The sequence below is a fragment of the Taurulus bubalis genome, assembly GCF_910589615.1.
Source record: "Taurulus bubalis genome assembly, chromosome: 5".
Taxonomy (NCBI): domain Eukaryota; kingdom Metazoa; phylum Chordata; class Actinopteri; order Perciformes; family Cottidae; genus Taurulus; species Taurulus bubalis.
The window spans coordinates 2,743,505-2,766,923 of NC_136593.1; the positions used below are offsets into that span (position 1 = coordinate 2,743,505).

Consider the following 23,419-nt stretch of genomic DNA (forward strand, 5'->3'; position numbering starts at 1 on the left):
AACAGGTCTTTGAACTACGAGCAAATCACAGTTGAATCAAAGTTGAATTTTTCCGTTGCCATGGTGAGAGTGTTTGCTGTGGCTTCCTGTCCAGCAGGTGTAACGGTTGTGTTGTGTTTCAGGTACTTCCTCCACGGCGTGTGCAGGGAGGGAAGCCGCTGTCTGTTCTCTCACGACCCAAACAACAGTAAACCCTCCACCATCTGCAAGTTCTACCAGAGAGGAGTGTGTGCGTACGGGGATCGCTGCAGGTAACACACGCCCCACACACACACACACCTAACACATGGGTGACACTCACCTGACGGGTGACATTTAATCCTCAGTTTACTGTCACCAGGCTCAGGCCCCCATTTTAGTGGTAGTGTCACTTCCTGTGTGTATTAAAGTGTGTGTGACTCTTGTCTTGTGTGCAGGTATGACCACATCAAATCTACACCCAGAGGAGGAGGAGTTGGAATGGGTGCAGGAGGAGTAGGAGGAGGAATGGGTGGAGGAGGAGGAGCTCCAGAGCATCACGCTGGTGTGGGAGGAGCTGGAGGCGGGGCCTCAGTCAGAGGTGGCATGAAGAAGACGCTGGTCCTCAGAGACAGAGGTGACGACACACTGCTTTCCTCTTACTGTAATCCTTTCAGAGCGGTTGATCGTTAAGATGATTGATGATTATAAACGCAACTATTTATTTAAGTATCTGTTCCATTTGCAGTCGAGACTTGTCCCCGCCCACTTTCAGTTGATATTGTTTGCAGCCCGGTCACACAGTGGTTGGGAGGGATTCACAGTTATTTATTTTGGCCTAAACGCCGGTTGATGTGCAGAGTTTGTGGAGAGTAATTCATCAAAATGACACGTTTGAGGAGCACCTTGTGTTCTGTGGTTGGTTGCACTAAATGTACGGGGCCTCTGAGTCCGACCATCTAATCCCTAACAATATCTCTCTCTCTCTCTCCCCTCTCTGTCTGTCTCTCAGTCATGGGTGTAGACGGTATGTTTGGGGGTCCACCAGACAGTTTGGGGCCAGAGGTCACGGCGGCGGCGGCGTCTCCTCACTCGTACGTGCAAGCCATCAGGACGGGGATGGACGCGTCGGCACAGGAACAAGGTGGGATGCAACGCCGTCTTAATCAAAAGTACGTGACGAAGAGTTGTGACCGATGACGTGCTTTTTACAAACCTCTGCCCTCTGCAGCCCCTCCCACTGTGGGCGGGGCTTACCAGGACCTCCCCCAGCTGTGTCCCTACGCCGCCGCCGGACACTGCTTCTACGAGGAGAACTGTACGTACCTCCACGGCGACCTGTGCGAGGTGTGTGGGCTTCACGTGCTGCACCCGCACGACCCCGAGCAGAGGAGAGCGCACGAGAAGGTGCGCACGTTGATTTAATCTCACCTAATTCTTCATGTCTCAGTTGAATAATTATCATGATCCGAATATAAACTAATCCAGGTTGTCGGTGGACGTAAACAAGCTGCCTAACACGTTTATTGTTATTGTTAAACCGCCTGTCTGTCTGCAGATGTGCATGCTGGCTTTTGAGGCCGACATGGAGAAAGCTTTTGCAGCCCAGCTGAGCCAGGACAAGGTGGGTTCGGTCGCTCGCTCGAGCTGTTTTGGCGACAGTCACGCTGACTGTTATTGTAATTTTGTATGTTGTTGTAACTGTTGTTGTCGTCGTCAGGTGTGTTCCATCTGTATGGAGCTGGTGGTGCAGAAGCTGAATCCGTCAGACCGCAGGTTCGGCATCCTGTCCTCCTGCTGTCACACCTTCTGTCTGGCCTGCATCCGACAGTGGCGCTGCACCAGAAACTTCAGCAACAAGATCATCAAGTAAGAGTCCGCTCAGACGGAACCGAGGTGGGGGCGGGGTCCGGAGGTCTGGACGGGGTCTGGGGGTCTGGACGGGGTCTGGGGGTCTGTCTCTTTCTCTGTCTGTCTGTCTGATGAAACGCGTCTCTCTCTCAGGTCGTGTCCAGAATGTCGAGTCGTCTCAGAGTTCGTGATCCCCTCGGTCTACTGGGTGGAGGACCAGGACGAGAAGGACCACCTCATAGATCTCTTCAAGTCTGGAGTCAGGTGAGCGACCTGCGTCCCTGAGCCGCCGCGCCTGGAAACGAGTAGCTCTGTTTAAAAAAAACCTTCAAAGACATTGTTGTTGTTATTCAGGTTCTTACGGTCATGGAAAACCTGGAAAAGTCATGGATTTTTTTTAAATGGTTATTTCCAGGCCTGGAAAAGTCCCTGAAAAAAAAAAAATCCCCAAAGTTTAGTAAAAGTCATGTAAATGTGTTATATTCATGTGTTCATGTAAATGTGTTATATTCATGTGTTCATGTCGTTCATCTACGCTGAGTTTGAAATAATGAATATGCTTTCAAAAGAAAGACTCAGAATATAAGCAGGCATACATACAGGCATCTATATAAATGTTTATTTCTTTTAATCAAACTATTGTCTCATTCATTTGTGTCATTTAAGGTTTACTGTATGCTTTGTGTTCTCATTGTTAGTTTAAATACTACATTTACTCACTTTTTACTGTTTACACCCAGATTTCACTAAATGTTTGTAATGGAAATTTGGTTTAAAGTCATGGAAGTTTGGTCAGAGTGTGTCTGAACCCTGGTTGTTGTTGTTGTTGTTGTTGTTGTTGTTGTTGTTGTCGTCTCTGCAGTAAGAAGTCCTGCAAGTACTTCGATCAGGGTCGAGGTTCTTGTCCGTTCGGAGGGAAATGTTTGTATCTTCACGCGTTCCCCGACGGAACCCGAGCAGAACCGGACCGGCCGCGGAAACAGCTGAGCTCCGAGGGGAACGTCCGGGTCAGAACGCCGCCGTCGCCATCTTGATCCCAAAGTCGTAGTTCAGTGCTGCCGAGTTTTGTAGTTCTAAAAACTGTCAATAAATCTTTTATCTTTATTTTCCCGCAGTTCATGAACAGCGTGCGTCTGTGGGACTTCATCGAGGAGCGCGAGCAGCGGCCGGCCTCGTCTCTGGACGACGACATCACGGAGATGAGGGAGCTCTTCATGCAGATGTCGGGGCCGAGCAACGACGGGCCGGACACCCCGCCGGCCGCGGACCAGTAGAGGACCGGGCCGGATCCCTCAGAGGTTCCTTTAGCGGGCCGACCGACACGGCGGGCCCCGTTTGTGGATCTTTTTCTCGAAATATTAAATCTTGTGATCACTCTGCAGCTCTCTGGTGTGTTTCCGTCTGGAAAACTAAAATCCCTCATGTACACAAGTTTGGTAATTGGTTAATGATCTATTGTTGCCATTTTATTTATTGTGTAAATAAGTAAATACTGTCGGTGTGAAGTCGTTCCGTGGTGTCGTTTGAAATACATCTTCCTCCAGCGAGGTCGGTTGCTCTTCAGATATCCAATTTAAAGGAAATGTGATTAATTATGAATTGCAGCGCTCCAACAGGAGCGTGTCGGTACTCGAGGTCGTCGTTCCCACCGCTGTCTTCAGGCAGCCGTGTTGGATAATGTCCTCAAATGGGTTTCTTGTGATTTTTTTTTTAATTATGACGAATATATATAACACATTTCCTCACTGTTTGTTTCCTCAAAGTTTTTTAAAAGCAGACTTTCAGGTAATTTCAGATTGTAATCAGTTCAGACGTCTTTAAAGACAAAACACCGTGGTGCAACACACACTAGAGGTCATCATGAAGAATACGTGAATGAATTCGTGGAGAAAAAAAAAATGTAAATGAATAAAAATCATTTCTTTTATTAAAGTCATTTGAATCTCCTGTTTTTTTTCATTGAAATCCTTCAAGGAATGCAGCTCTGATTATCGTCTTAAATAATGAATTACAAAGCCTTCAATGTCTTGTTTCCTCTGACCAGCAATTAAAGCCCTAATAATTATATTTACTATGAAGTAAGATGTGGAACTGTAGGAAAAGAAAGTGTGTTTATAAGCCGAGACCCTTTTTGATGGATATTTGCTGCTGAGTGGATTGTCCACATCTCATCAGGTCCAGAGAGGAAACAGGAGAAAGTCCAGCTCTTAAGATCCAGAGTCTTAGAAAAGAGTCTGACTACGTCTTGTAGTATCGGACTGTTTCCAGCATCCTATAGAGAATATACAGGAAGTCACAGAACAAACATCCTGTACAGAGTTCTTACGCTCATGGAGAACCTGGAACAGTCATGGAATTTTAAAATGGTTATTTCCAGGCCTGGAAAAGTCCTATCCCAAAAAGTTTAGTAAAAGTCATGTAAATGTGTTATATTCATGTGTTCATGACGTTCATTTCAATATGCTTTTTAAAGAAAGACTCAGAATATAAGCAGGCATACATACAGGCATCTATATAAATGTTTATTCTTTTAATCAAACTATTGTCTCATTCATTTGAGTCATTTAAGGTTTACTGTATGCTAAATGTTGCAGACCACCTGTGTATTTATTTATGTGTTAGAAAATGTATATTTGTGTGTGTGTGTGTGTGTGTGTGTGTGTGTATCTGGTATTGTCTTCTATCCTTATGTCTGCTTCATAAAACACTTTTCTGTTTGTTTTGATCATTTAAAAAAGTTTTATTATCAACCACCATCTGTATTTAGATGAAACCTTCATTGCGCAACATGAGACCAACAATCTAACATTTTGATTTTTTTTCTACAAAACATGGTCTTTGTTGTCAAAACTAAATGCCAATCAGCTCTTTGACCCGGCAACAGCCGGGCGTTTCCCATCATGCACTGGGTCATTCGATCTCGTGATGTCATGGTTGCCGATGTGTGCACGACGTCAGAGGCAGGGATCGAGTCTTCTGTCCTTTGTGTTGTTATAGCAACGCTTGTTTAGAGCCATCATTGTTCATGACAACTCATATACCTCTGCCTACTTTTAATTCAACTTACAATGCGGCATAATGTGTATTTGTTTGTATTTAAAGTGCTATAAATATAGAATGAAGAGCGATACAGCCTATTTTATACACACGCTTCACAGCTAACAATGCATATCCCTTTCTTTTGTTTCCCTGGTTTCTATCTTTGTGTTTATTGTTTGTAAACCACCTCGCAGGTTGTACTTTTTAATACATTTATTTTGCTGCAAACACACCTGACCTGCAGTAAAGAATGTGATGTTTACAGACGGATGAAAACAAACCTGTTAAAGGGTCACAGCTGAGGGTTTCACCTGAGAGGAAGGGATGGAAAGAGTACTGGAAAGAGTACTGTTACTTGAAAGGCGTTGCACACAAGTAGAAGTAAATTAAAAAGCATAGTACACAAGTACAGAGTCTCTGTCCCACTACAACCAACGTCTGCAGGGTTTTAGACTCCCACCTTTGGAAGAATGTCCCGTTCATTCCGGGGAGGCTGGGGGAGGCTGGGGGATGTAATCTGAGCCTCCATTGAGGAAGTGCTGCTGGGAGCTGTGGTGGGAAGGTCATCGGGGGTCTTTCATGATCAACCTGAGAAAAAGACTCCTCTGGTTGTATAGAAGTCTATGCTTCATGTGTTAAAGCTGCATTCTCTCTCCTGACCAGCAGGGGTCGACTCCTCTGGTTGTATAGAAGTATATGCTTCATGTGTTAAAGCTGCATTCTCTCTACTGACCACCAGAGGGTGACTCCTCTGGTTGTATAGAAGCCCATGCTTCATGTGTTAAAGCTGCATTCTCTCTCCTGACCACCAGACGGCGACTCCTCTGGTTGTATAGAAGTATATGCTTTATGTGTTAAAGCTGCATTCTCTCTACTGACCACCAGAGGGTGACTCCTCTGGTTGTATAGAAGTCCATGCTTCATGTGTTAAAGCTGCATTCTCTCCTGACCACCAGAGGGCGACTCCTCTGGTTGTATAGAAGTACATGCTTCATGTGTTAAAGCTGCATTCTCTCTCCTGACCACCAGGGGGCGACTTCTGGTTGTATAGAAGTCTATATGCATGACTCTACTTCTCTCTTGATGTATTCCCTCAGTAAACATTGTAAACATGAGTTTATGTCTCAATCTCTAGTTTCAAGTCTTCTTCAATACAGCATGATGTCCATTTAGTAAATTATGGTCATTTAGAGTCAAACAGACCATAAAGCAGGGGACGCTTTAGGGGCGGGGCTACAGGGTGATTGACAGGTCGCTACCACGTCTTGGAGTTGTCCGTGTTCTCATCTTACAACTTTAACCCTTTCAAAGTCTGTTTTCAGCTCATCAGAGGTAATTGTATTTTTAGGGTTGCCAAAAAAACGTCTTATCCAACATTCGGTTGTGCTCCACCCTCTGATGTCACTCCTGGTTGCAAAAAAACAAGATGGCGTCGACCAAAATGCTGAACAACGACGCTTCAGAATGTGTGACGTCTCGGTGACTTCGTCCACTTCTCACACACAGCCATCTAATATACACCATCCCAAGTGACCGGTCATCATACAATGCACCGAAACATACAGTTAACATTAGCTAACATTAGCTCAGCTAACAGGACAGTATGCTAACGTAACGGGACTTTTAGAGATAAAACATGGATCGAGTCACAAAGAATGGATTGCGACAGACAACTGGACTGTTTTTGCAATGAGGCCCATTCACGAGGGCTAATCTGACACAAAATGTCTTCATAATACCGAAGTTGACTACGTGCAATAGCACAAGATGCAATGTGCTGGGTAGCGGGGTAGCGTGTTTGTTTCGAGGGTTTTATGGCGCCCAGAATGAGGCGTTAATGTGCGACACAAACATTATTTCAGGAGTTTCTTTCGTTCCTGAAGAGAAGCTCTGCTGTCCCTCTGTCGGTCACCTTTAATTACAATAATCCAATCAGAGCATCTTAACTCCTCACAGCTGAGAGCAGAGAGTCAAGCAGTAACAGGTGGCTGGGACACCACCTCCTCCTCCTCTTCCTCCTCCTCCTCTTCCTCCTCTTCCTCACAGTCAAACCCTGCGACTGTTTCAGCTTCTCTCTTTCCTCCCGACTCAGTTCTGGTCTGCTGTAAATGAAGCGGCCTCGCGGGTCGGTGGGCTAGAAGACCCCAGCGACCGGGCTGTTAGGCTGCCAGGTGGCGGGAGGAGGAGGAGGAAGAGGAAGAGGAGGCCGGGGCTGCTGGGAAAAATAAGTAGAGCTGGAGAGGAAAGAAGGCAGAAAGAAAGGAAGGTTGTGTGGACTGTGAACCTGCTGCAGGGGACTGGGAAGAATGGGAGCTGTGTATGGAAAGAAGGTCAGTGACTGGTTTAAAGTCTAAATATAGTTGACAGGGTTACGGACGAGTGTTTACTTTATCTGCAGCCGGTGGAATGTCACCAAGTACTTTTACTCAAGTACTTTAGTACTACTTTATACTTCGTCTCTGAGGGAAATATTGTCCTTCATTTATCTGACAGCTTTTGTTACTATGCAGATTATTAAAGTGAAATATCATGATCAGTATATAAAGTCATTAAAATGAGCTGCAACATTTAAAGTGAAGAAAATATGAATGAATCCATAATTATAATACATTAATATAAAACATTGTATTCTGCATAATGAGTACTTTTACTTCTGGTAATTTCAGTATATCTTGGTGCTGATGCTGACCGCAGTATTTGAACACTGTGGTATAAGTACCTTTACTAAAGTAAAAGGTCAGAGTACTTCGTAAACACATGAATCGGACTTCAGGTTTAGGATTCATTGATTATGTTGATAATCAATTAGTTATTGAAGTCACTGCTCAAGCTTATGGACGTTCTTCACTTTTTAATGACATTTTAATAACAGAGAAAAACACACAATCTCCAGATCAACAATGAAAGTAAACGTGTTTTCTTTCACGTCTCAGTTTAACCTGTTAGCTTGTTAGCGTGTTAGCTTGTTAGCATTCGGCTCATTATGAGTAACCACAAAGCACACTGAGGCTGACGTCAATAGTTCTGCAGGTATTTGGTCATAAATCAAAGACTGAAGACACAATGAAATGTAAAGGATCATCAAAGTTATTACAGTTCACCCTCAGGGGACCATGAACGATGAACCCATGAACGATGAACCCATGAACGATGAACGATGAACCCATGAACGATGAACCCATGAACGATGAACCACATTAACCACAATCCAGCGGATTGTTGACTACAGTATTATTATTATTCTTTACAGAATAGATAAAAGCCTTTAACATACAGCTATGCCTCATGATAGAGTTTCTCAAGCTGTGGGTCTGGACCCGCCGTGTGATCACTTGATGTGCAGACGAGAAGATTTCTGACCAACTCATAAAGTTTGATCAAGCTTATGAATCTCTCCGTGAGCCTCTTGCATGCTGCCATATTATATATAGAGCTATATTTAAATCCACATTGAGAACATGAGTCTGATGGAGACATTCTGGGATGTGACCAGAGGCCGTAAGTGAGGAGGAACGTAGTCGTCGCTTTGATGACTCAAGTTCGGCGATTTCCGCCATCTTGTAATTCGGCCGACGCCATCTTGACTTTTTGTAAATGATTTGGAATACAGAGGAGTAACGTAGAGACGCCGTATGCGTAGTGGTAGCGACCTGTCAATCACAGTAAGCCCCGCCCTAAAGCGTCCCCTGCTTTATGGTCTGTTTGACTCTAAATTACCATAATGTACTAAATGAACATCATGCTGTATTGAAGAAGACTTGAAACTAGAGATTGAGACATAAACTCATGTTTACAATGTTTACTGAGGGAATACATCAAGAGAAGTAGAGTCATTTATATAGACTTTTATACAACCAGAGGAGTCGCCCCCCTGGTGGTCAGGAGAGAGAATGCAGCTCTAACACATGAAGCATATACTTCTATACAACCAGAGGAGTCGCCCCCTGGTGGTCAGAGATAATGCAGCTTTAACACATGAAGGATAGACTTCTATACAACCAGAGGAGTCGCCCCCTGGTGGTCAGGAGAGAGAATGCAGCTTTAACACATGAAGGATAGACTTCTATACAACCAGAGGAGTCGCCCCCTGGTGGTCAGGAGAGATAATGCAGCTTTAACACATGAAGGATATACTTCTATACAACGAGAGGAGTCACCCCCTATTGGTCAGTAGAGAGAATGCAAAACCCCTGCATTAACTGAAGCTGTCAGATAAGTGTCGTGAAGTAGACGCATAAAGTAACAGCGTACAAGTACCTCGAACGTGTACCCGAAGTACTGCACTTGAGCTTGAACTTGCTCCTCGATGTGGTTCCCTCCAACTATTCCAGCTATGGGCTGACTACACACCTGTTGACGTGGGTGTGTGCGTCTGGGTGTGTGCGTCTGGGTGTGTGCGTCTGGGTGTGTGTGTGTGTGTGTGTGTGTCTGGGTGTGTTTGCTGGCCGGCAGCAGCTGACAGCAGGGTGGCGGTTGCGATCATCGGTCACACGGCCGCGGCGTCCCGCTCCGATCGACGCGCGGCTCTATTTTTAGCGGCGTTCCCGGCGGCGGCGGCGAGACGCTGCAGACTCATGGAGTCAGAGAAGCTCAACGGTTATCCTCCTTTATTCATCCCAGAGAAAATGACTTTATTGATCACGTGAAGCACGAATGCTTGTGGTCTAAATGATAAATCTGAAATATTTACATGACAAAATACTGACAAACACAAGGAGACGATGAATTGATTTAATATCTCTAGTTAACTGGTTCTCATGTGGTTTGTTGATATTTTTCATATTGTGACATGTTTTAGGAAGGAAGGTTTATATGTTTATTCCAAAGCGTTAGAATTAATTTCTATAAAACTACGAACGAAACCAAATGCAGTGACTCACTGTGAATCACTTCAAACTCAATTAAAAGCAGAGGTCACGAGGGGTCACGAGGGAACGTGTGATTAAAGGGTTGGTAATCTTCTTAACGAGCTATTGTTCGTCACTCTTCCACAAGCTGTTGGCTTTGACAGCTGAGACGTCTAACGGCAGCCATGTTTGTTGTTTACGTTCGCCGTGGTACTTCTTCTTAGGGGCGTGGCTTCGGAGGGAGTTGACGACTTGGTTTAGCAACTTTTTATAGTTAGCGCTGAAAGCTAATCTCAAAAGGGTTGGAAACACTGGGCTGAGTTTTCAGTTGGATGATTTAAAAAACATTATGTGGTCGTTCGTGTTCGTGTTATTGAACCGTCCTCATTTATTCTTTTTATTTAGCTATAAATTTGACTTCTCATTTGATCAATTTAACAAAGTCTGAAGCTAAAATACAAAATGAAATAAACATCTTTCGTGATACTCACACTTATTGTCTCACTGAGCATACGAACACACACAGCTGACATTTAAGAAGTGAAACTAAAACACAGTCTGTTTACATGGAAAGGGATTTAATCTGTTTTTTTCTATCTATAGATCTATCTATCTATCTATCTATCATCTATATTGTTGTTTTATATACATATATGGAAAGAAAATAGAGACTAATAAAGAAAAAGTGTTACAATAATTACTCATATTCCTGAAAGTTTGTGTATTTGAGAAAACATTTGCTGAAAATATAAATTATTTCGTCAAAGAAAAAGTACAGACATAAATTAGATTAGTTTTAAATATCTGGATTAAATCAAGAGCCTTTGTGAGATTGTCAGTGACCAAGTTTTAATATTATATTGTAGAATATCTCTATTATTATATTTTACAGAACAAAAAGACAGCAGGCGTAGATGGAGTAGATGTGTGTCCTTATTATAATATTAACACAATAACACCAGTGTCCCCCTTGTTGTGCCTCACAAACAGGCCTCGACCAATCAGAGCCCAGGGCCCGGCAGCAGGTCTGCGGTAGTTCATGAACTCATGTGTGAGTGAGTGAATGAGCTCTGACAGAACAAATAGCAGACGACTATTTTCAGCCAACGTTACATAACGCTGCTCGTTAACGAGGAGGAGAAGAAGAAGGAGAAGAAGAAGAAGAAGATCTGGGATCAGCCCGACGGGCCCCTGCACCCCGCTTCCTGTCCAGAAACACAGAAAACACGTTTAAATAAATCCAGTTGTGTTTGTAGTGTTGATGTCTTCAGCCGGTTAAATCCAGATTGGACCAGATTAAGATCAGAGAAAATCTCTGCAGCTAAAAATACTGGAAGAAGAAGAAGAAACACATTAAAATAGTAGAAGAAGAAGAAGAAGAAGAAACACATTAAAATAGTAGAAGAAGAAGAAGAAGAAGAAACACATTAAAATAGTAGAAGAAGAAGAAACACATTAAAATAGTAGAAGAAGAAGAAGAAGAAGAAGAAGAAGAAACACATTAAAATAGTAGAAGAAGAAGAAACACATTAGAGAAGAAGAAAAACACATTAGAGAAGAAGAAGAAACGCATTAGAGAAGAAGAAGAAACACATTAGAATAGTAGAAGAAGAAACACATTAGAGAAGAAGAAGAAGAAGAAGAAGAAGAAGGAGAAGAAGAAACACATTAGAATAGTAGAAGAAAAAGAAGAAGAAGAAGCACATTAGAGAAGAAGAAGAAACACATTAGAATAGTAGAAGAAAAAGAAGAAGAAGAAACACAATAGAAGAAGAAGAAGAAGAAACACAATAGAATAGTAGAAGAAGAAGAAATGCATTAGAGAAGAAGAAGAAGAAGAAGAAGAAACACAATAGAATAGTAGAAGAAGAAGAAATGCATTAGAGAAGAAGAAGAAGAAGAAGAAGAAGAAGAAGAAACACATTAGAATAGTAGAAGAAGAAGAATTAGAAGAAGTGAACTAATAAGAGTAGAAACACATCTTGCAACATTAAAAGTACAAAAACGTTGAAAAATACTCAAATTACCAAAAGTAAAAGTATTCATTGTGCAAAAAAATATATTATAATATAACATTTAGATTATTGATGCATTAATTCATCTATTTTATGTTGCAGCTGATTAAAAGGTGAAGCTCATTTTAATACATTAATCATTTACTATTAATAATGATTCTTGCATAATTTTTAAATATTAATTTGCTGAGAATTTTCTACATTTAAAGGAAACTGAGTTTTTAAGATAATGTTGTTTTTGATCTGCAGTTTAATTAAGATTAAAATATCTTCGTTAAATTGTTTGTCCTTCACAGTCGGAGTTGTAATGTTTCTGTTCGTCCAGCAGGGGGCAGTCTGTCCTCAGGTCAGTTCTGTCAAGTCAGAGGATCAGAGACCTGAAGGTCGCGGGTTCAAATCCCCCGTCAGCTGATCTCACATCAGCTGTTTCCTTTTATTTAGATCAGTGGAAAGTAGCACCGTGTAAACCAGACGTTAGTTATACAAACTGACCTGATGCATCATCATCATCATCATCAGAAGAAGAAGAGGATTTCCCAGAGTGTTGAACTGGTCCTTTAACCTCTTGGTGGACAGACTGGGACCAGTTTAGGAGAAAGGATCGTTCATTATAGATCTTCATCCTGTAAACAACATTCACGACACCCCCAGAGACCCTTCTTCCTCCTCCTCTTCCTCCTCCTCCTCCCCCTTGAGGGTGAGACAGTGAGGGCCTTGTCGCCATGTTGAAGCCTGATGAAGTCTCCTAGCAACCAACACAAAGTCCATTCAGTCAGAGAGGAAACCGGCCAACTGACCTGGAGTCTGAAAGAAGACGAGCGGATGAGAAACACCCGGAGGGGGAAGAGAGGAGAGAGGGATGAGGAGAGAGGGGGAGGAGAGAGGAAGATAGAGAGGACGGGGATGAGGAGAGAGGGGGAGGAGAGGTGGTGAGGAAAGAGGGATGAGGAGAGAGAGAGAGAGACAGAGAGAGGGGAGGAAGAGAGGTGGGAAGAAGTGGTGAGGGGGAGGAGAGAGAGGTGAGGAAGAGGGAGAGGAAGATAGAGAGGGAGGAAGAGAGGTGGTTGGAGGAGAGGTGGTGAGGAAGAGGGGAGAGAGGAAGATATAGGAAGAGGGAAGAGAGAGGGGGAGGAGAGGTGGCGAGGAAGAGGAGAGAGGGGAGGAACAGGGCAGTGAGGACATAGGGATGAGGAAGAGAGAGGAAGGGGAGGAAGAGAGAGGAAGGGGAGGGAGAGGGGGAGAGAGGTGGGGTTGGAGGAGAGGTGGTGAGGAAGAGAGAGAGGTGAGAGAGAGAGAGAGGTATGAGAGAGGAGGTGAGAGAAGAGAAAGGTGGGGTTGGAGGAGAGAGGGCAAGAAGAAGGAGGTGAGAGGAGGAGGAGGAGGCTCAGCTTGACTCGACTTATTAAACAACTGTAAATAATCTGAATACTGGATGAACAGAACCAGGTACACTGAGAAAGAAACAACAAGACTCTAACTTCACCAGTTGCATTGTGGGTAATACAGTTGCCAGAAGAATAACTGAGTCCACCACACGCTCCTAATTCTCTCTTTTTCTTCTTCTGTGTTTTTCCAGAAGGCGTACAGCATCGACCACGAGCCTCCACCGACGCAGCAGAGTGTGAAAAATGGAAAGCACCCAAACGGCAGAGGTGAGTTTGTTCCTCTCAGGCGACTCCTCTGGTTGTATAGAAGACTATGCTTCATGTGTTAAAGCTGCATTCTCCCCCCTGACCACCAGGGGGCGACTCCTCTGGTTGTATAGAAGACTATGCTTCATGTGTTAAAGCTGCATTCTCCCCCCTGACCACCAGGGGGTGACTCCTCTGGTTGTATAGAAGTCTATGCTTCATGTGTTAAAGCTGCATTCTCTCTCCTGACCACCAGGGGGCAACTCTTCTGGTTGTATAGAAGTCTATGCTTCATGTGTTAAAGCTGCATTCTCTCTCCTGACCACCAGGAGGCGACTCCTCTGGTTGTATAGAAGTCTATGCTTCATGTGTTAAAGCTGCATTCTCTCTATTGACCACCAGGGGGCGACTCCTCTGGTTGTATAGAAGTCTATGCTTCATGTGTTAAAGCTGCATTCTCTCTCCTGACCACCAGGGGGTGACTCCTCTGGTTGTATAGAAGTCTATGTAGATGATTCTACTTCTCTCTTGATTTATTCCCTCAGTAAACATTGTAAACATGAGTTTATGTCTCAATCTCTAGTTTCAAGTCTTCTTCAATACATAAAGCAGGGGACGCTTTAGGGGCGGGGCTACAGGGTGATTGACAGTTCGACACCAGAGACGTATACAGCGTCTCTGTCACTTTCTCCACGTTCTAAATATGGTCACTTCCGTTCATCGGTTGCAATAAAAACAAAATGGCGACGGCCGTAATCCAAGATGGCGACGGCAAAATCGCAGAACTTGAGGCATCAAAAAGGCGGTCCACAAACGAGCGGGTCTTCTGTCGAACAGTAACTTTATACGTCTTCTTTTAACTTGTTTTAGTTTGTTCGCAGAAGAACTGTTAAAGTTAAATATCGGCCGAAATAGGGTCTTTCTTCAGGAGTCATACTTAAGCAATAAGGTACGAGAGGCAGTACTGTGTCGTGCAATAATGTACTGTTCAAGGGAGTTGTTAGCCACCAAACGTTGTGTATCGCATTCCAGCGACAGAGAAAATAGTCCCGTACGTGTATGGCGGTTGCTATGCACATACGGGACTATAAAACTGACTGCCTGGTCAGTAAATCACAGATTTACTGACCAGGCCGGTTAGAAGCAGGTGGAGGATGACACGCAGCCACCGATGTAAAGAAGTGCTCTCGCTGCTTCTGTCCGTCTTTTCTCCGTCATTGTTCTCCTCCATGATGTTTAGAGAACTTGCCTCGCGTCGGGAAATGACCGACGTAATTATCTCTCACTGGAAATTATCACGATTTTGTGGTCAAACCCTTTTCATTCCTCATCTCATTTTAGGGAGGAAGTGGCGTGTGTGTTGTCGTTCGCTATGCTAGTGTGGGGGATGCTAAGTGAGCTTGTTAGCTGTTCCGTTTGAGCTAACGTTACTGTTAGCGAAGAGCCCCGTTGCAATACTGTGAACACTCAAGCAATACACCTGCAATTTAAGGTAACGAACGTCTGCGAGTCGTTACTGCGGACGTTACAATATCAAAGTTTACACGAACATGTTGGTAACTGTCAAGCTTGAAATGACAACTAACGGTCGCGCAATTTTAAATCTACCTGTTATTTTTAAGTGCGCACTGATATGGAACGCTCTAAATGTAAACAGGCTGTACAGTACTTTATGGCTGAATAAACTACACCTCGTGACTCACTCTCAACCAATCAGAATGCTTGATTTGATCTATGTATTATAATTAAGCAATAAGGTACGAGAGGCAGTACTGTATTGTCAATAATGTACTTGTCTGAAAAGTCTGAAAGATCGAACCTGGGGGGGAAATAATGTGAACTTAGTTTCATCTCTGTTTGTCCACCCAGAGAGAGAGCTCCAGAATGTGTGTAGCCTAGCTTAGCACAATGGCTGGAACTGCTAGCCTAGCTCCATTCAAAAGGTCATTTTTCAGCCTCAGTTCACAGAAGTAGGACGTCAACATATTGAGCTATGATTTGGGTTAGAGAATGTTCTTTTTTTTTTCTAGGTGGAACTGAAACCTTTTAATTTTTTTCAGTGTGTCATCTTCATTTACTCTTAACCAGTAACATATAGACTGATATTTACACATCTGAACAAAATCTCACATGTGTACCTTTTTATTATAACACCAACATTATTCAAATAGCCAGAAAGCAGAGATACACCCTTTTTAGTTTCGGTATGACATTTTCGAAGAAAGGGCCTAAAAATAGGTTGGTTTTTAAAAGGTTTTTAAACCAAAGTTTAAACAGATTTATTTATTAAATAATACATTTTGTCTTTTAATTTGGAGGAATTTTCACCTCCACCATCTTCAGACGTTCACTTGTTGACGTTTTTTTTCATTTCAAACCAAAACCTGGAGACGGCAGCGTGGGAAAAAGGCTGAGAGCAGGTTGTCAGAAATCTTCACAAAGAGGAGGAGGAGGAGGAGGAGGAGGAGGAAGCACTGGGCGGATCATGTGACCGCTGTTCTACACTCGGCGTGACTCAGTCGGGAGGAGTGGAGCGCTGCTCCCATACAGAGAGCATGAGGGTTCACTCAGACTGAAACACATGAGGATCACCAGGACCTGGATCAGATGGACCTGATGGATCAGATGGATCAGAGGACCGGCAGCAGTCTGGACCGGTCCCCCACAGCCTGGGAGGGGATGGTGAAGTCTGGTAAGAAGCAGAGGAGGACTGACTGATCCTGGACCTCCTGAAGCCTTTTCTTACTAAATTGTAGCCAACTGTTGTTGTTGTTGTTTACTGCTGGGTGTGTTTGCAGCGCTGTTGTTGTTTATAATACTTTTTAAAATTTTTCTCTGTTAATGGATGAGTTATGTTTTCTGTCCAAATAATTTCTTAATAACAGCGGTATATTAAACAAAGTCATTTTAACTGTTAGTGTTTCACGTTTTTTTATAAGCTGTTTATAATTTATTTAAGTTATTTTGATAGTTTAGTTTTGCATGCCAGAGCTTTCTGTTGACTTTCATCTGTGTATTTGGTGAATGTGTGTTATGAGTAGAATAAAACTAATACAAAAAATGTTTTACTGTCATTTTGGAATTGGAATTTAAGTAATGTAATTATACATTCAGGAATTAATCACTCATTAAAATTGAGGTTTTTTGCGCGTTCGAGAAGTCAGTAATACATATACCTCCAGAAAGTTTATTATCATGAAGAATTGCATTTAATGACGTGATTTATTATTTTAGGACGTGATAATGAGGCTTTTGCAGATGTGTTGAGGTGTGCAGTTAAGGATGCACACCATCTACTCAAGTAAAACAATAATTAAGTTATATTATCATTTACATTTCAAGAATAATTCAACTCCTGAGTCATGAGAGCAGCGAACACAAAACACACAGCGTGATGCTGGTGGACGTGGGAGCGTAGGATGAAGTCGCTGCTGGCAGATACGTTTCATTTGAGTGGGAGTTCAGATCAACTCACTTTGCTGCGATTGTTATGTAATAAAACGCCTCTTCTCGTCCGAATTAAAGGAACGAAGACTTCATGTTTTAGTCCTGGTTTGGTCCCATCTTCCTCTTGTGATTTAGTCTTGGTTTGGTTTTATGGGGATTTAGTCCTGGTTTGGTCCAATATTCTCTTGGGTTTTAGTCTTGGATTTATGGGGTTTTAGTCCTGGTTTGGTCCAATATTCTTTGGAGATTTAGTTCTAGTTTAGTCCAATATTCTCTTGGGTTTTAGTTCTGGGTTCGGTCCATTATTCTTTGGTGATTTAGTTCTGATTTGGTTTAATATTCTCTGATCATTTAATCCGGGTTTGTCCCAATATTCTCTGAGGTTTTAATTCTAGTGTGGTCCAATAAGTAAGGGGTTTTAGACCCAGTTTAGTCAAACAGAACTTTTCAACATTTTCTCAAAGGTTTAAAAGCAGGATTGATTTTGGAGGAGGGGATCAATAGCCGCACAGTTCAAACTAGTTTGTCTTTTGCAACATGTCGCTGTGTCCTTAGTTTACGTCAGAGGAGAGTAGACTTCAGCCTGCTGAGTTCAAACAGTGATCACTTCTGTTTGTGGGATCCATTGACACGATCATGAAGTCTGTAACATTTAAAAGACAACCAACAGTTTTGATTCAGTGTGAACATTAGAAATTAAATTTAAAGCATCATCTTACATTTTGTATTACATTACATATATAAAATAAAATCTCCGAGTTTCACCTCAGCGATTCATCACAAGGTTTTTGGTTTAAGTCTTTACATCTTCCGCCGCAAACTAAAAACACATCTTTATGGACTACACCTTGAATAAAGAAAGTAGCACTTAAATGGCACTTTGTAGTTTAACTTTCTTGAAGATGTACTTTCTTGATTCTTGTTGTTCTGAGCTTGTATTCATGGTTGAATGCACTGATTGTAAGTCGCTTTGGATAAAAGCGTCAGCTAAAAGAAATGTAATGCAAAAAATGCTTTGAGAGATTTTGCTGCAGCAGTTTGATCCGGTTGAGTAACTTCGGTGTGATTTCATTCTCAGGATGAATGAATCAAAGAGAAAATACATTATGTTCTTCTGTTACTGTGCAACGTGATCGCATTTCCTCCTGGCTGTGGTGGAGTCAGACAGTCTTCCTCTCACTGAGTTATCACAGCTTGAAACCAGATAACGGGCACTCACGGAGACGTCGATGAACTACAGAGAGGGTTTAGTTTGCGCGTCCTGTCTCGGATCAATAGGAAACCCCGGCGTGTCTCAAAGTCCGTCCAGACTTCCTGCATCGGTCCTCTGATTCAGGCCTCCTGTTGAATCGGCTCCGCTCGGGAAAAACTACGAGAGCATTGAGAGACGGAGACTTTGTCAAATCTCCACTCAGTCAAATGTCAGCGTTGTAAATGTGGAAACTCTGCGGCGCGGTCATGAAGCTCACACTTGTTCTTTTGGTCAAAATAATAGTTTTTCTTCTTGTTTATTTAAATGTGTCCACATTCATGAGAGACGACACTATCCCAAGTTGCAGGTCGCTGGTTCCACGTTGCAGATCTGGTTTCTCTGGTTTCGCTTTTCATTCCTTTTCATCCACTGCAACACTCCATCATGGTGAAGGCTGCAGCTCATGTGGATGAGAGGTCGTCCTGAAACCGCAAGGTCGTCGGTTCAATCCCCGGGCTCCCCATAGTTTGCATGTCGAAGTGTCCTTGAGCAAAACACTAAACCCTTAGTTGCTTCCCAGATGCTTTTTAGCAGCCCACTGCTCCTAAATTGCAATGGTGGTTTAAATGCAGAGACCAAATTGTCAAGTCAAAGTCAGCTTTAATGTCAAATCTTCCATTTGTGCAAACATACAGAAGATTTGAAAGTACGTTTCTCTCAAAGTCAATTGTGATAATAAAGTGCAAAACAGCTAAAAAATAACATTTAGACAACATATACATTAAGAAACTATGAGTCTGTGTTGTAGCAGCAGTCAGACGTGGAGTTTAGCAGCATTTAGACGTATATAACAAATAATGTGTAATATGACAAATACAAAAGTTTCTTTCTTCTTCTAAATTTAAACCGGACATCCTCGGCCCTCGTTGAACAAATCTCTGCAGCGGCTTCAACATCTGGAGGAAAGCCTGAAGCCAGAAGGTGTTCACGGCAGCTGTCCACATACTTGTGGCCGGGTGCTGCTTCTAGAGCTCATTTTTTGTGTGAAATATGAAGCAGCAGCGGACGTCGGTCTCTGGTTGCGCTGGAGAAAGAGGTCATTGTGCGAGGTGAACTGTATGACATCTGATCTCTGTCTCCCAGAATATCTGAGGACTCGGATCAGATGCCTGTTAATCTGTCCTTTTTCTCCGGCGGACAAACGGCGACGACGGATCGGCGGAGACACGAACACTGTGGTTCAGTGTCCTGAAGGCATGTTCACTAACACGCAGCTTCATTCTGACACGAGAGGAAAGCCCTGCCGTGTTTATTAGATGAACGAACACCCAGATGTTTTACTGCAGATGTCCTGAGGGGGCGCTAGAGGGAAGCCCGTGGATTCAGTACAGTCTGAAGGGTTCATCCTCTGCAGAGCTGAGTAAAGTTTTAAGCGACTTTGAATTCATCTGTGTCCTCAGCCTCGGCGTACGCAGACCTGCAGCAGCACCGGTCCGAGGGCGTCCACAGGAAACCGTCCAGCTTCGTCCCGCAGCCTGACTACCTGGACGAGGACGAGGACGAGGACCTCATCAAACCCAAGAAACTGGTGAATCCCGTCAAGGCTTCAAAGAGTCACCAGGAGCTTCACCGAGAGCTGATGAGCAGCTGCAAACGGTAACAGAGAGCGTGTGTGTGTGTGTGTGTGTGTGTGTGTGTTGGTCTACATGCACATGTGAGGACGGTGGTGTGAAGTGGGGACCTTTTGGAACGTGAGGACATGTATGAGAAACGAGGACATTTTTTGGAAAATAAAGATTTCTTTGGGAAGTGAAGACATTTGTAGAAATTTGTAGAGATTTTTTTTTTCTAAAAGCGAGGACATTTTGGAACGTGAGGACATTTGTTGAGAAATTGAAGATATTTTACAACATTCTAGGAAAGTGGGAACTTTTAAAGCAAAGTTTTCGTGAAACGTTAGAAAGTTAGTTTTTGGAAATTTAGACCACTATTCCTAAAGTGGGGACCATTTTTAAAATGCCAGGACCTTAAGAAAATTGAGGACATTTTGGAATGGGGGGAAGGGTTATGGGATAGTACGAAATATTTTGTAGAGCATTTGAAGAAAATGAGGACCATATGTATGCGACATATGTAATTCAGTTTATTTTGAATAGCTCAAAATTACAAATTTTCCTCGGAGGACTTTACAATCTGTACACATATTTAGAAAACAATGGCATTTTAAAACAACCTTCCCAAGGACATCTATGGAAAAATAATGACATATTATATATATATATATATATATATATATATATATATATATATATATATATATATATATATATATATATATATATATATATACACATACATATACACACACACATACATATATATGTGTGTATATATATATATATATATATATATATACATACATATATATATATATATATATATACATATTATATTTTAATGCAGAAAATAATTTACAAAAATGACACGCCTCTATCAGCTGCACCATTCAGACTCCCACGATTTCCTTTAATACATGAAATAGTATATAAGAATCATATATTAGTCACTGGGACATTGTATTTATGCTAACATTAATACTCACTATTGAGTAAACATGGGTTGTGTGCTCCGTATCGCTCTATATTCAGACGCTTCACATGGCTCAGGCTCATCATCAGCTGGCTGCCACGAGCCGACCAATCAGAGCTCTTTGTTTCTTTTCTTCTTCAACTTTTTTTTTTAACGCCTGTCGTCTCGTCGTGTAAAGTTTCTGAAGACACGAGCGGCGGCTGCTAGGCAACAGCCTCCCACCTCGCAGGCCCGCATCGCCGAGGACGCTGGGAAAGTTTTCACCTTCGCACAGTCGCTCATTCACACTCGGGGCTGCAGCCCTTTGGGGGTTTTGTTGTTGTTTTTCTTCTCTTTCGGTTTATCATTCAGGAGGAAGAGTGAAACTGAAAGGAGGCAAATAAAACACGAACAACATCAGCTGTTACACAAATCAACCGGAACTTGAGATAAAAAAAAAGGCTGAGGGCGAAGAGAAGAAACGCTCATGAGTCATGATTATGCAGCAATAAAACGGACAGAAAGAATGCTAATAAGTACAAAAAACACATTGTGTGAGATTCCTGCAGACACACATACAGACTAACACACATAATGTGTGTGTGTGTGCAGAAACACACACGTTATGTGTTTGTTCACAGTTTTATATGTAGTTGCAACAGACTGCCCCCTGCTGGAGGAAACACAGAAACACAGGAATCTGATTGTCAAAAGAGACATCAAAGAGTCGACCTGTAGTGTGATGTGTAGCTGTATTAATAATACATATGATGTATTAATGAAATACAACACGTTGGTGTTCAGAGGCAGCGGGACGAGTGTGGAGACGAAGCCGGAGCTGCAGAGAGTTCTGGAGTCCAGGAAAAGAGATCAGCTGATGAAACAGAGGAAGCAGGAAGAAGAAGCTCGCAGGAAGGTTTCTCCTCTGGAGGCGGAGCTTCTGAAGAGACACCAGAAACTGGACGAGGTAACACACACGTCACGAAAACACACAACATGTAGGACACAGACACACACAACACACACGTCACGAAAACACACAACATGTAGGACACAGACACACACAACACACACGTCACGAAAACACACAACATGTAGGACACAGACACACACAACACACACGTCACGAAAACACACAACATGTAGGACACAGACACACACAACACACACGTCACGAAAACACACAACATGTAGGACACAGACACACACAACACACACGTCACGAAAACACACAACATGTAGGACACAGACACACACAACAATACACACGTCACGAAAACACACAACATGTAGGACACAGACACACACAACACACACGTCACGAAAACACACAACATGTAGGACACAGACACACACAACACACACGTCACGAAAACACACAACATGTAGGACACAGACACACACAACACACACGTCACGAAAACACACAACATGTAGGACACAGACACACACAACACACAGGTCAACACAGAAACACACAACACGGACACACACCAACATGAAACACACAACAGAGACACACACCAACACGGAAACACACAACACGTACGTCACAAAAACACACAACATGTGTGACACAGACACACAACAACACACACGATACGAAAAAACACAACATGTAGGACACAGACACACAACACACACGTCACGAAAACACACAACATGTATGACACAGACACACACAAAACGTACGTCACGAAAACACACAACAGACGCACATCAACAAGAAACACACAGAAGCACACAACAGACAGACACACACCAACACGGCAACACAGAAACACACAACAACACAGACACAAAATATATCACACACTCCAACACAGAAACACATAAGACAGAGACACACAACAACACAGAGACACACCAACATGAAACACACACCAACATGTATGACACAGAGACACACCAACACAGAGACACACAACAACGCAGAGACACACAACATATCACACACTCCGACACAGAAACACACAACACAGAGACACACAACAACACAGGGACATACAAAATATCACTCACAGAGACACAAAAACACACAACAAAGCAGAGATACACAAAATATCACACACACCGACACAGAAACACACAAAATAGCACACACTCCAAGACAGAAACACACAACAACACCGATACACACAAAATATCACACTCCAAAACACAAACACACAAAATACCACACACACTGACACGGAAACACAACAACATACACAATATCACACACTCCTCATATATAACACTATCTTGCAGGTGCGTTCCCTTTACTTGTGAGAGCGTCCCTGGCGGGCGGTTACTCTTTGACTATTTATTGACTATCTATTATTTTACTTTCTTTACCACTTTTTCTTTAGTTCATTTATTCTCCAACACGTCACTCGTACTTTTACTTTACAAGCGACACCTGGAGGTTTGTAATTATTAGAGAACCAGAGTACTCTCTCTCACACACACACACTCACTCACTCACTCACTCACTCACTCACTCACTCACTCACTCACTCACACGTCTTGTCTCTCGGTGTTGCAGTTGGACAAGCAGCAAGAAAAGGAGCAGGAGGAAGACTTGAAAGCTCCGGAGTTCGTCAAAGTGAAGGAAAATCTGAGACGGACGTCGTTTCACAGTAAAGAAGAGAAGGAGGTGTAGAGACAACTGCTGTCCTCCAGGACACCGCCAACTAAGAAGGAGACTGTCCACATGTTCACAGGACACTCTGAGGACATAAAGACACTGAGGACACACACATACTGGGGACACACACATACTGAGGACACACACACACATACTGAGGACACACACACTCTGAGGACACACACATCCTGAGGACACAAACACTCTGAGGACACACACATACTGAGGACACACACATCCTG

At 42.9% G+C, this 23,419-nt stretch overlaps 2 protein-coding genes across 2 annotated transcripts in view; both read left to right on the top strand.

Moving 5' to 3' along the window:
- Nucleotides 1-3,689, top strand: part of mkrn2 (makorin, ring finger protein, 2) — a 4,334-nt gene extending 645 nt beyond the window's left edge. The window contains exons 2-10 of the mRNA XM_079218123.1: nucleotides 123-251; nucleotides 417-595; nucleotides 971-1,102; nucleotides 1,190-1,365; nucleotides 1,517-1,582; nucleotides 1,679-1,827; nucleotides 1,963-2,073; nucleotides 2,672-2,816; nucleotides 2,925-3,689. Coding sequence (XP_079074249.1) covers nucleotides 123-251; nucleotides 417-595; nucleotides 971-1,102; nucleotides 1,190-1,365; nucleotides 1,517-1,582; nucleotides 1,679-1,827; nucleotides 1,963-2,073; nucleotides 2,672-2,816; nucleotides 2,925-3,083 — 1,246 coding nt within the window. The 3' untranslated portion in view covers nucleotides 3,084-3,689. The remainder of the gene's footprint in view (nucleotides 1-122; nucleotides 252-416; nucleotides 596-970; nucleotides 1,103-1,189; nucleotides 1,366-1,516; nucleotides 1,583-1,678; nucleotides 1,828-1,962; nucleotides 2,074-2,671; nucleotides 2,817-2,924) is intronic.
- Nucleotides 3,690-7,154: 3,465 nt separating this feature from the next.
- On the top strand, nucleotides 7,155-23,192 carry LOC306736874 (protein FAM107B; the record flags this gene model as incomplete). The annotated part of the gene is made up of 5 exons (XM_079218559.1): nucleotides 7,155-7,178; nucleotides 13,287-13,362; nucleotides 19,441-19,636; nucleotides 21,353-21,515; nucleotides 23,076-23,192. The coding sequence occupies 5 exons, from the start codon at nucleotides 7,155-7,157 to the stop codon at nucleotides 23,190-23,192; spliced, it is 576 nt and encodes a 191-aa protein (XP_079074685.1).
- Nucleotides 23,193-23,419: the final 227 nt, after the last annotated feature.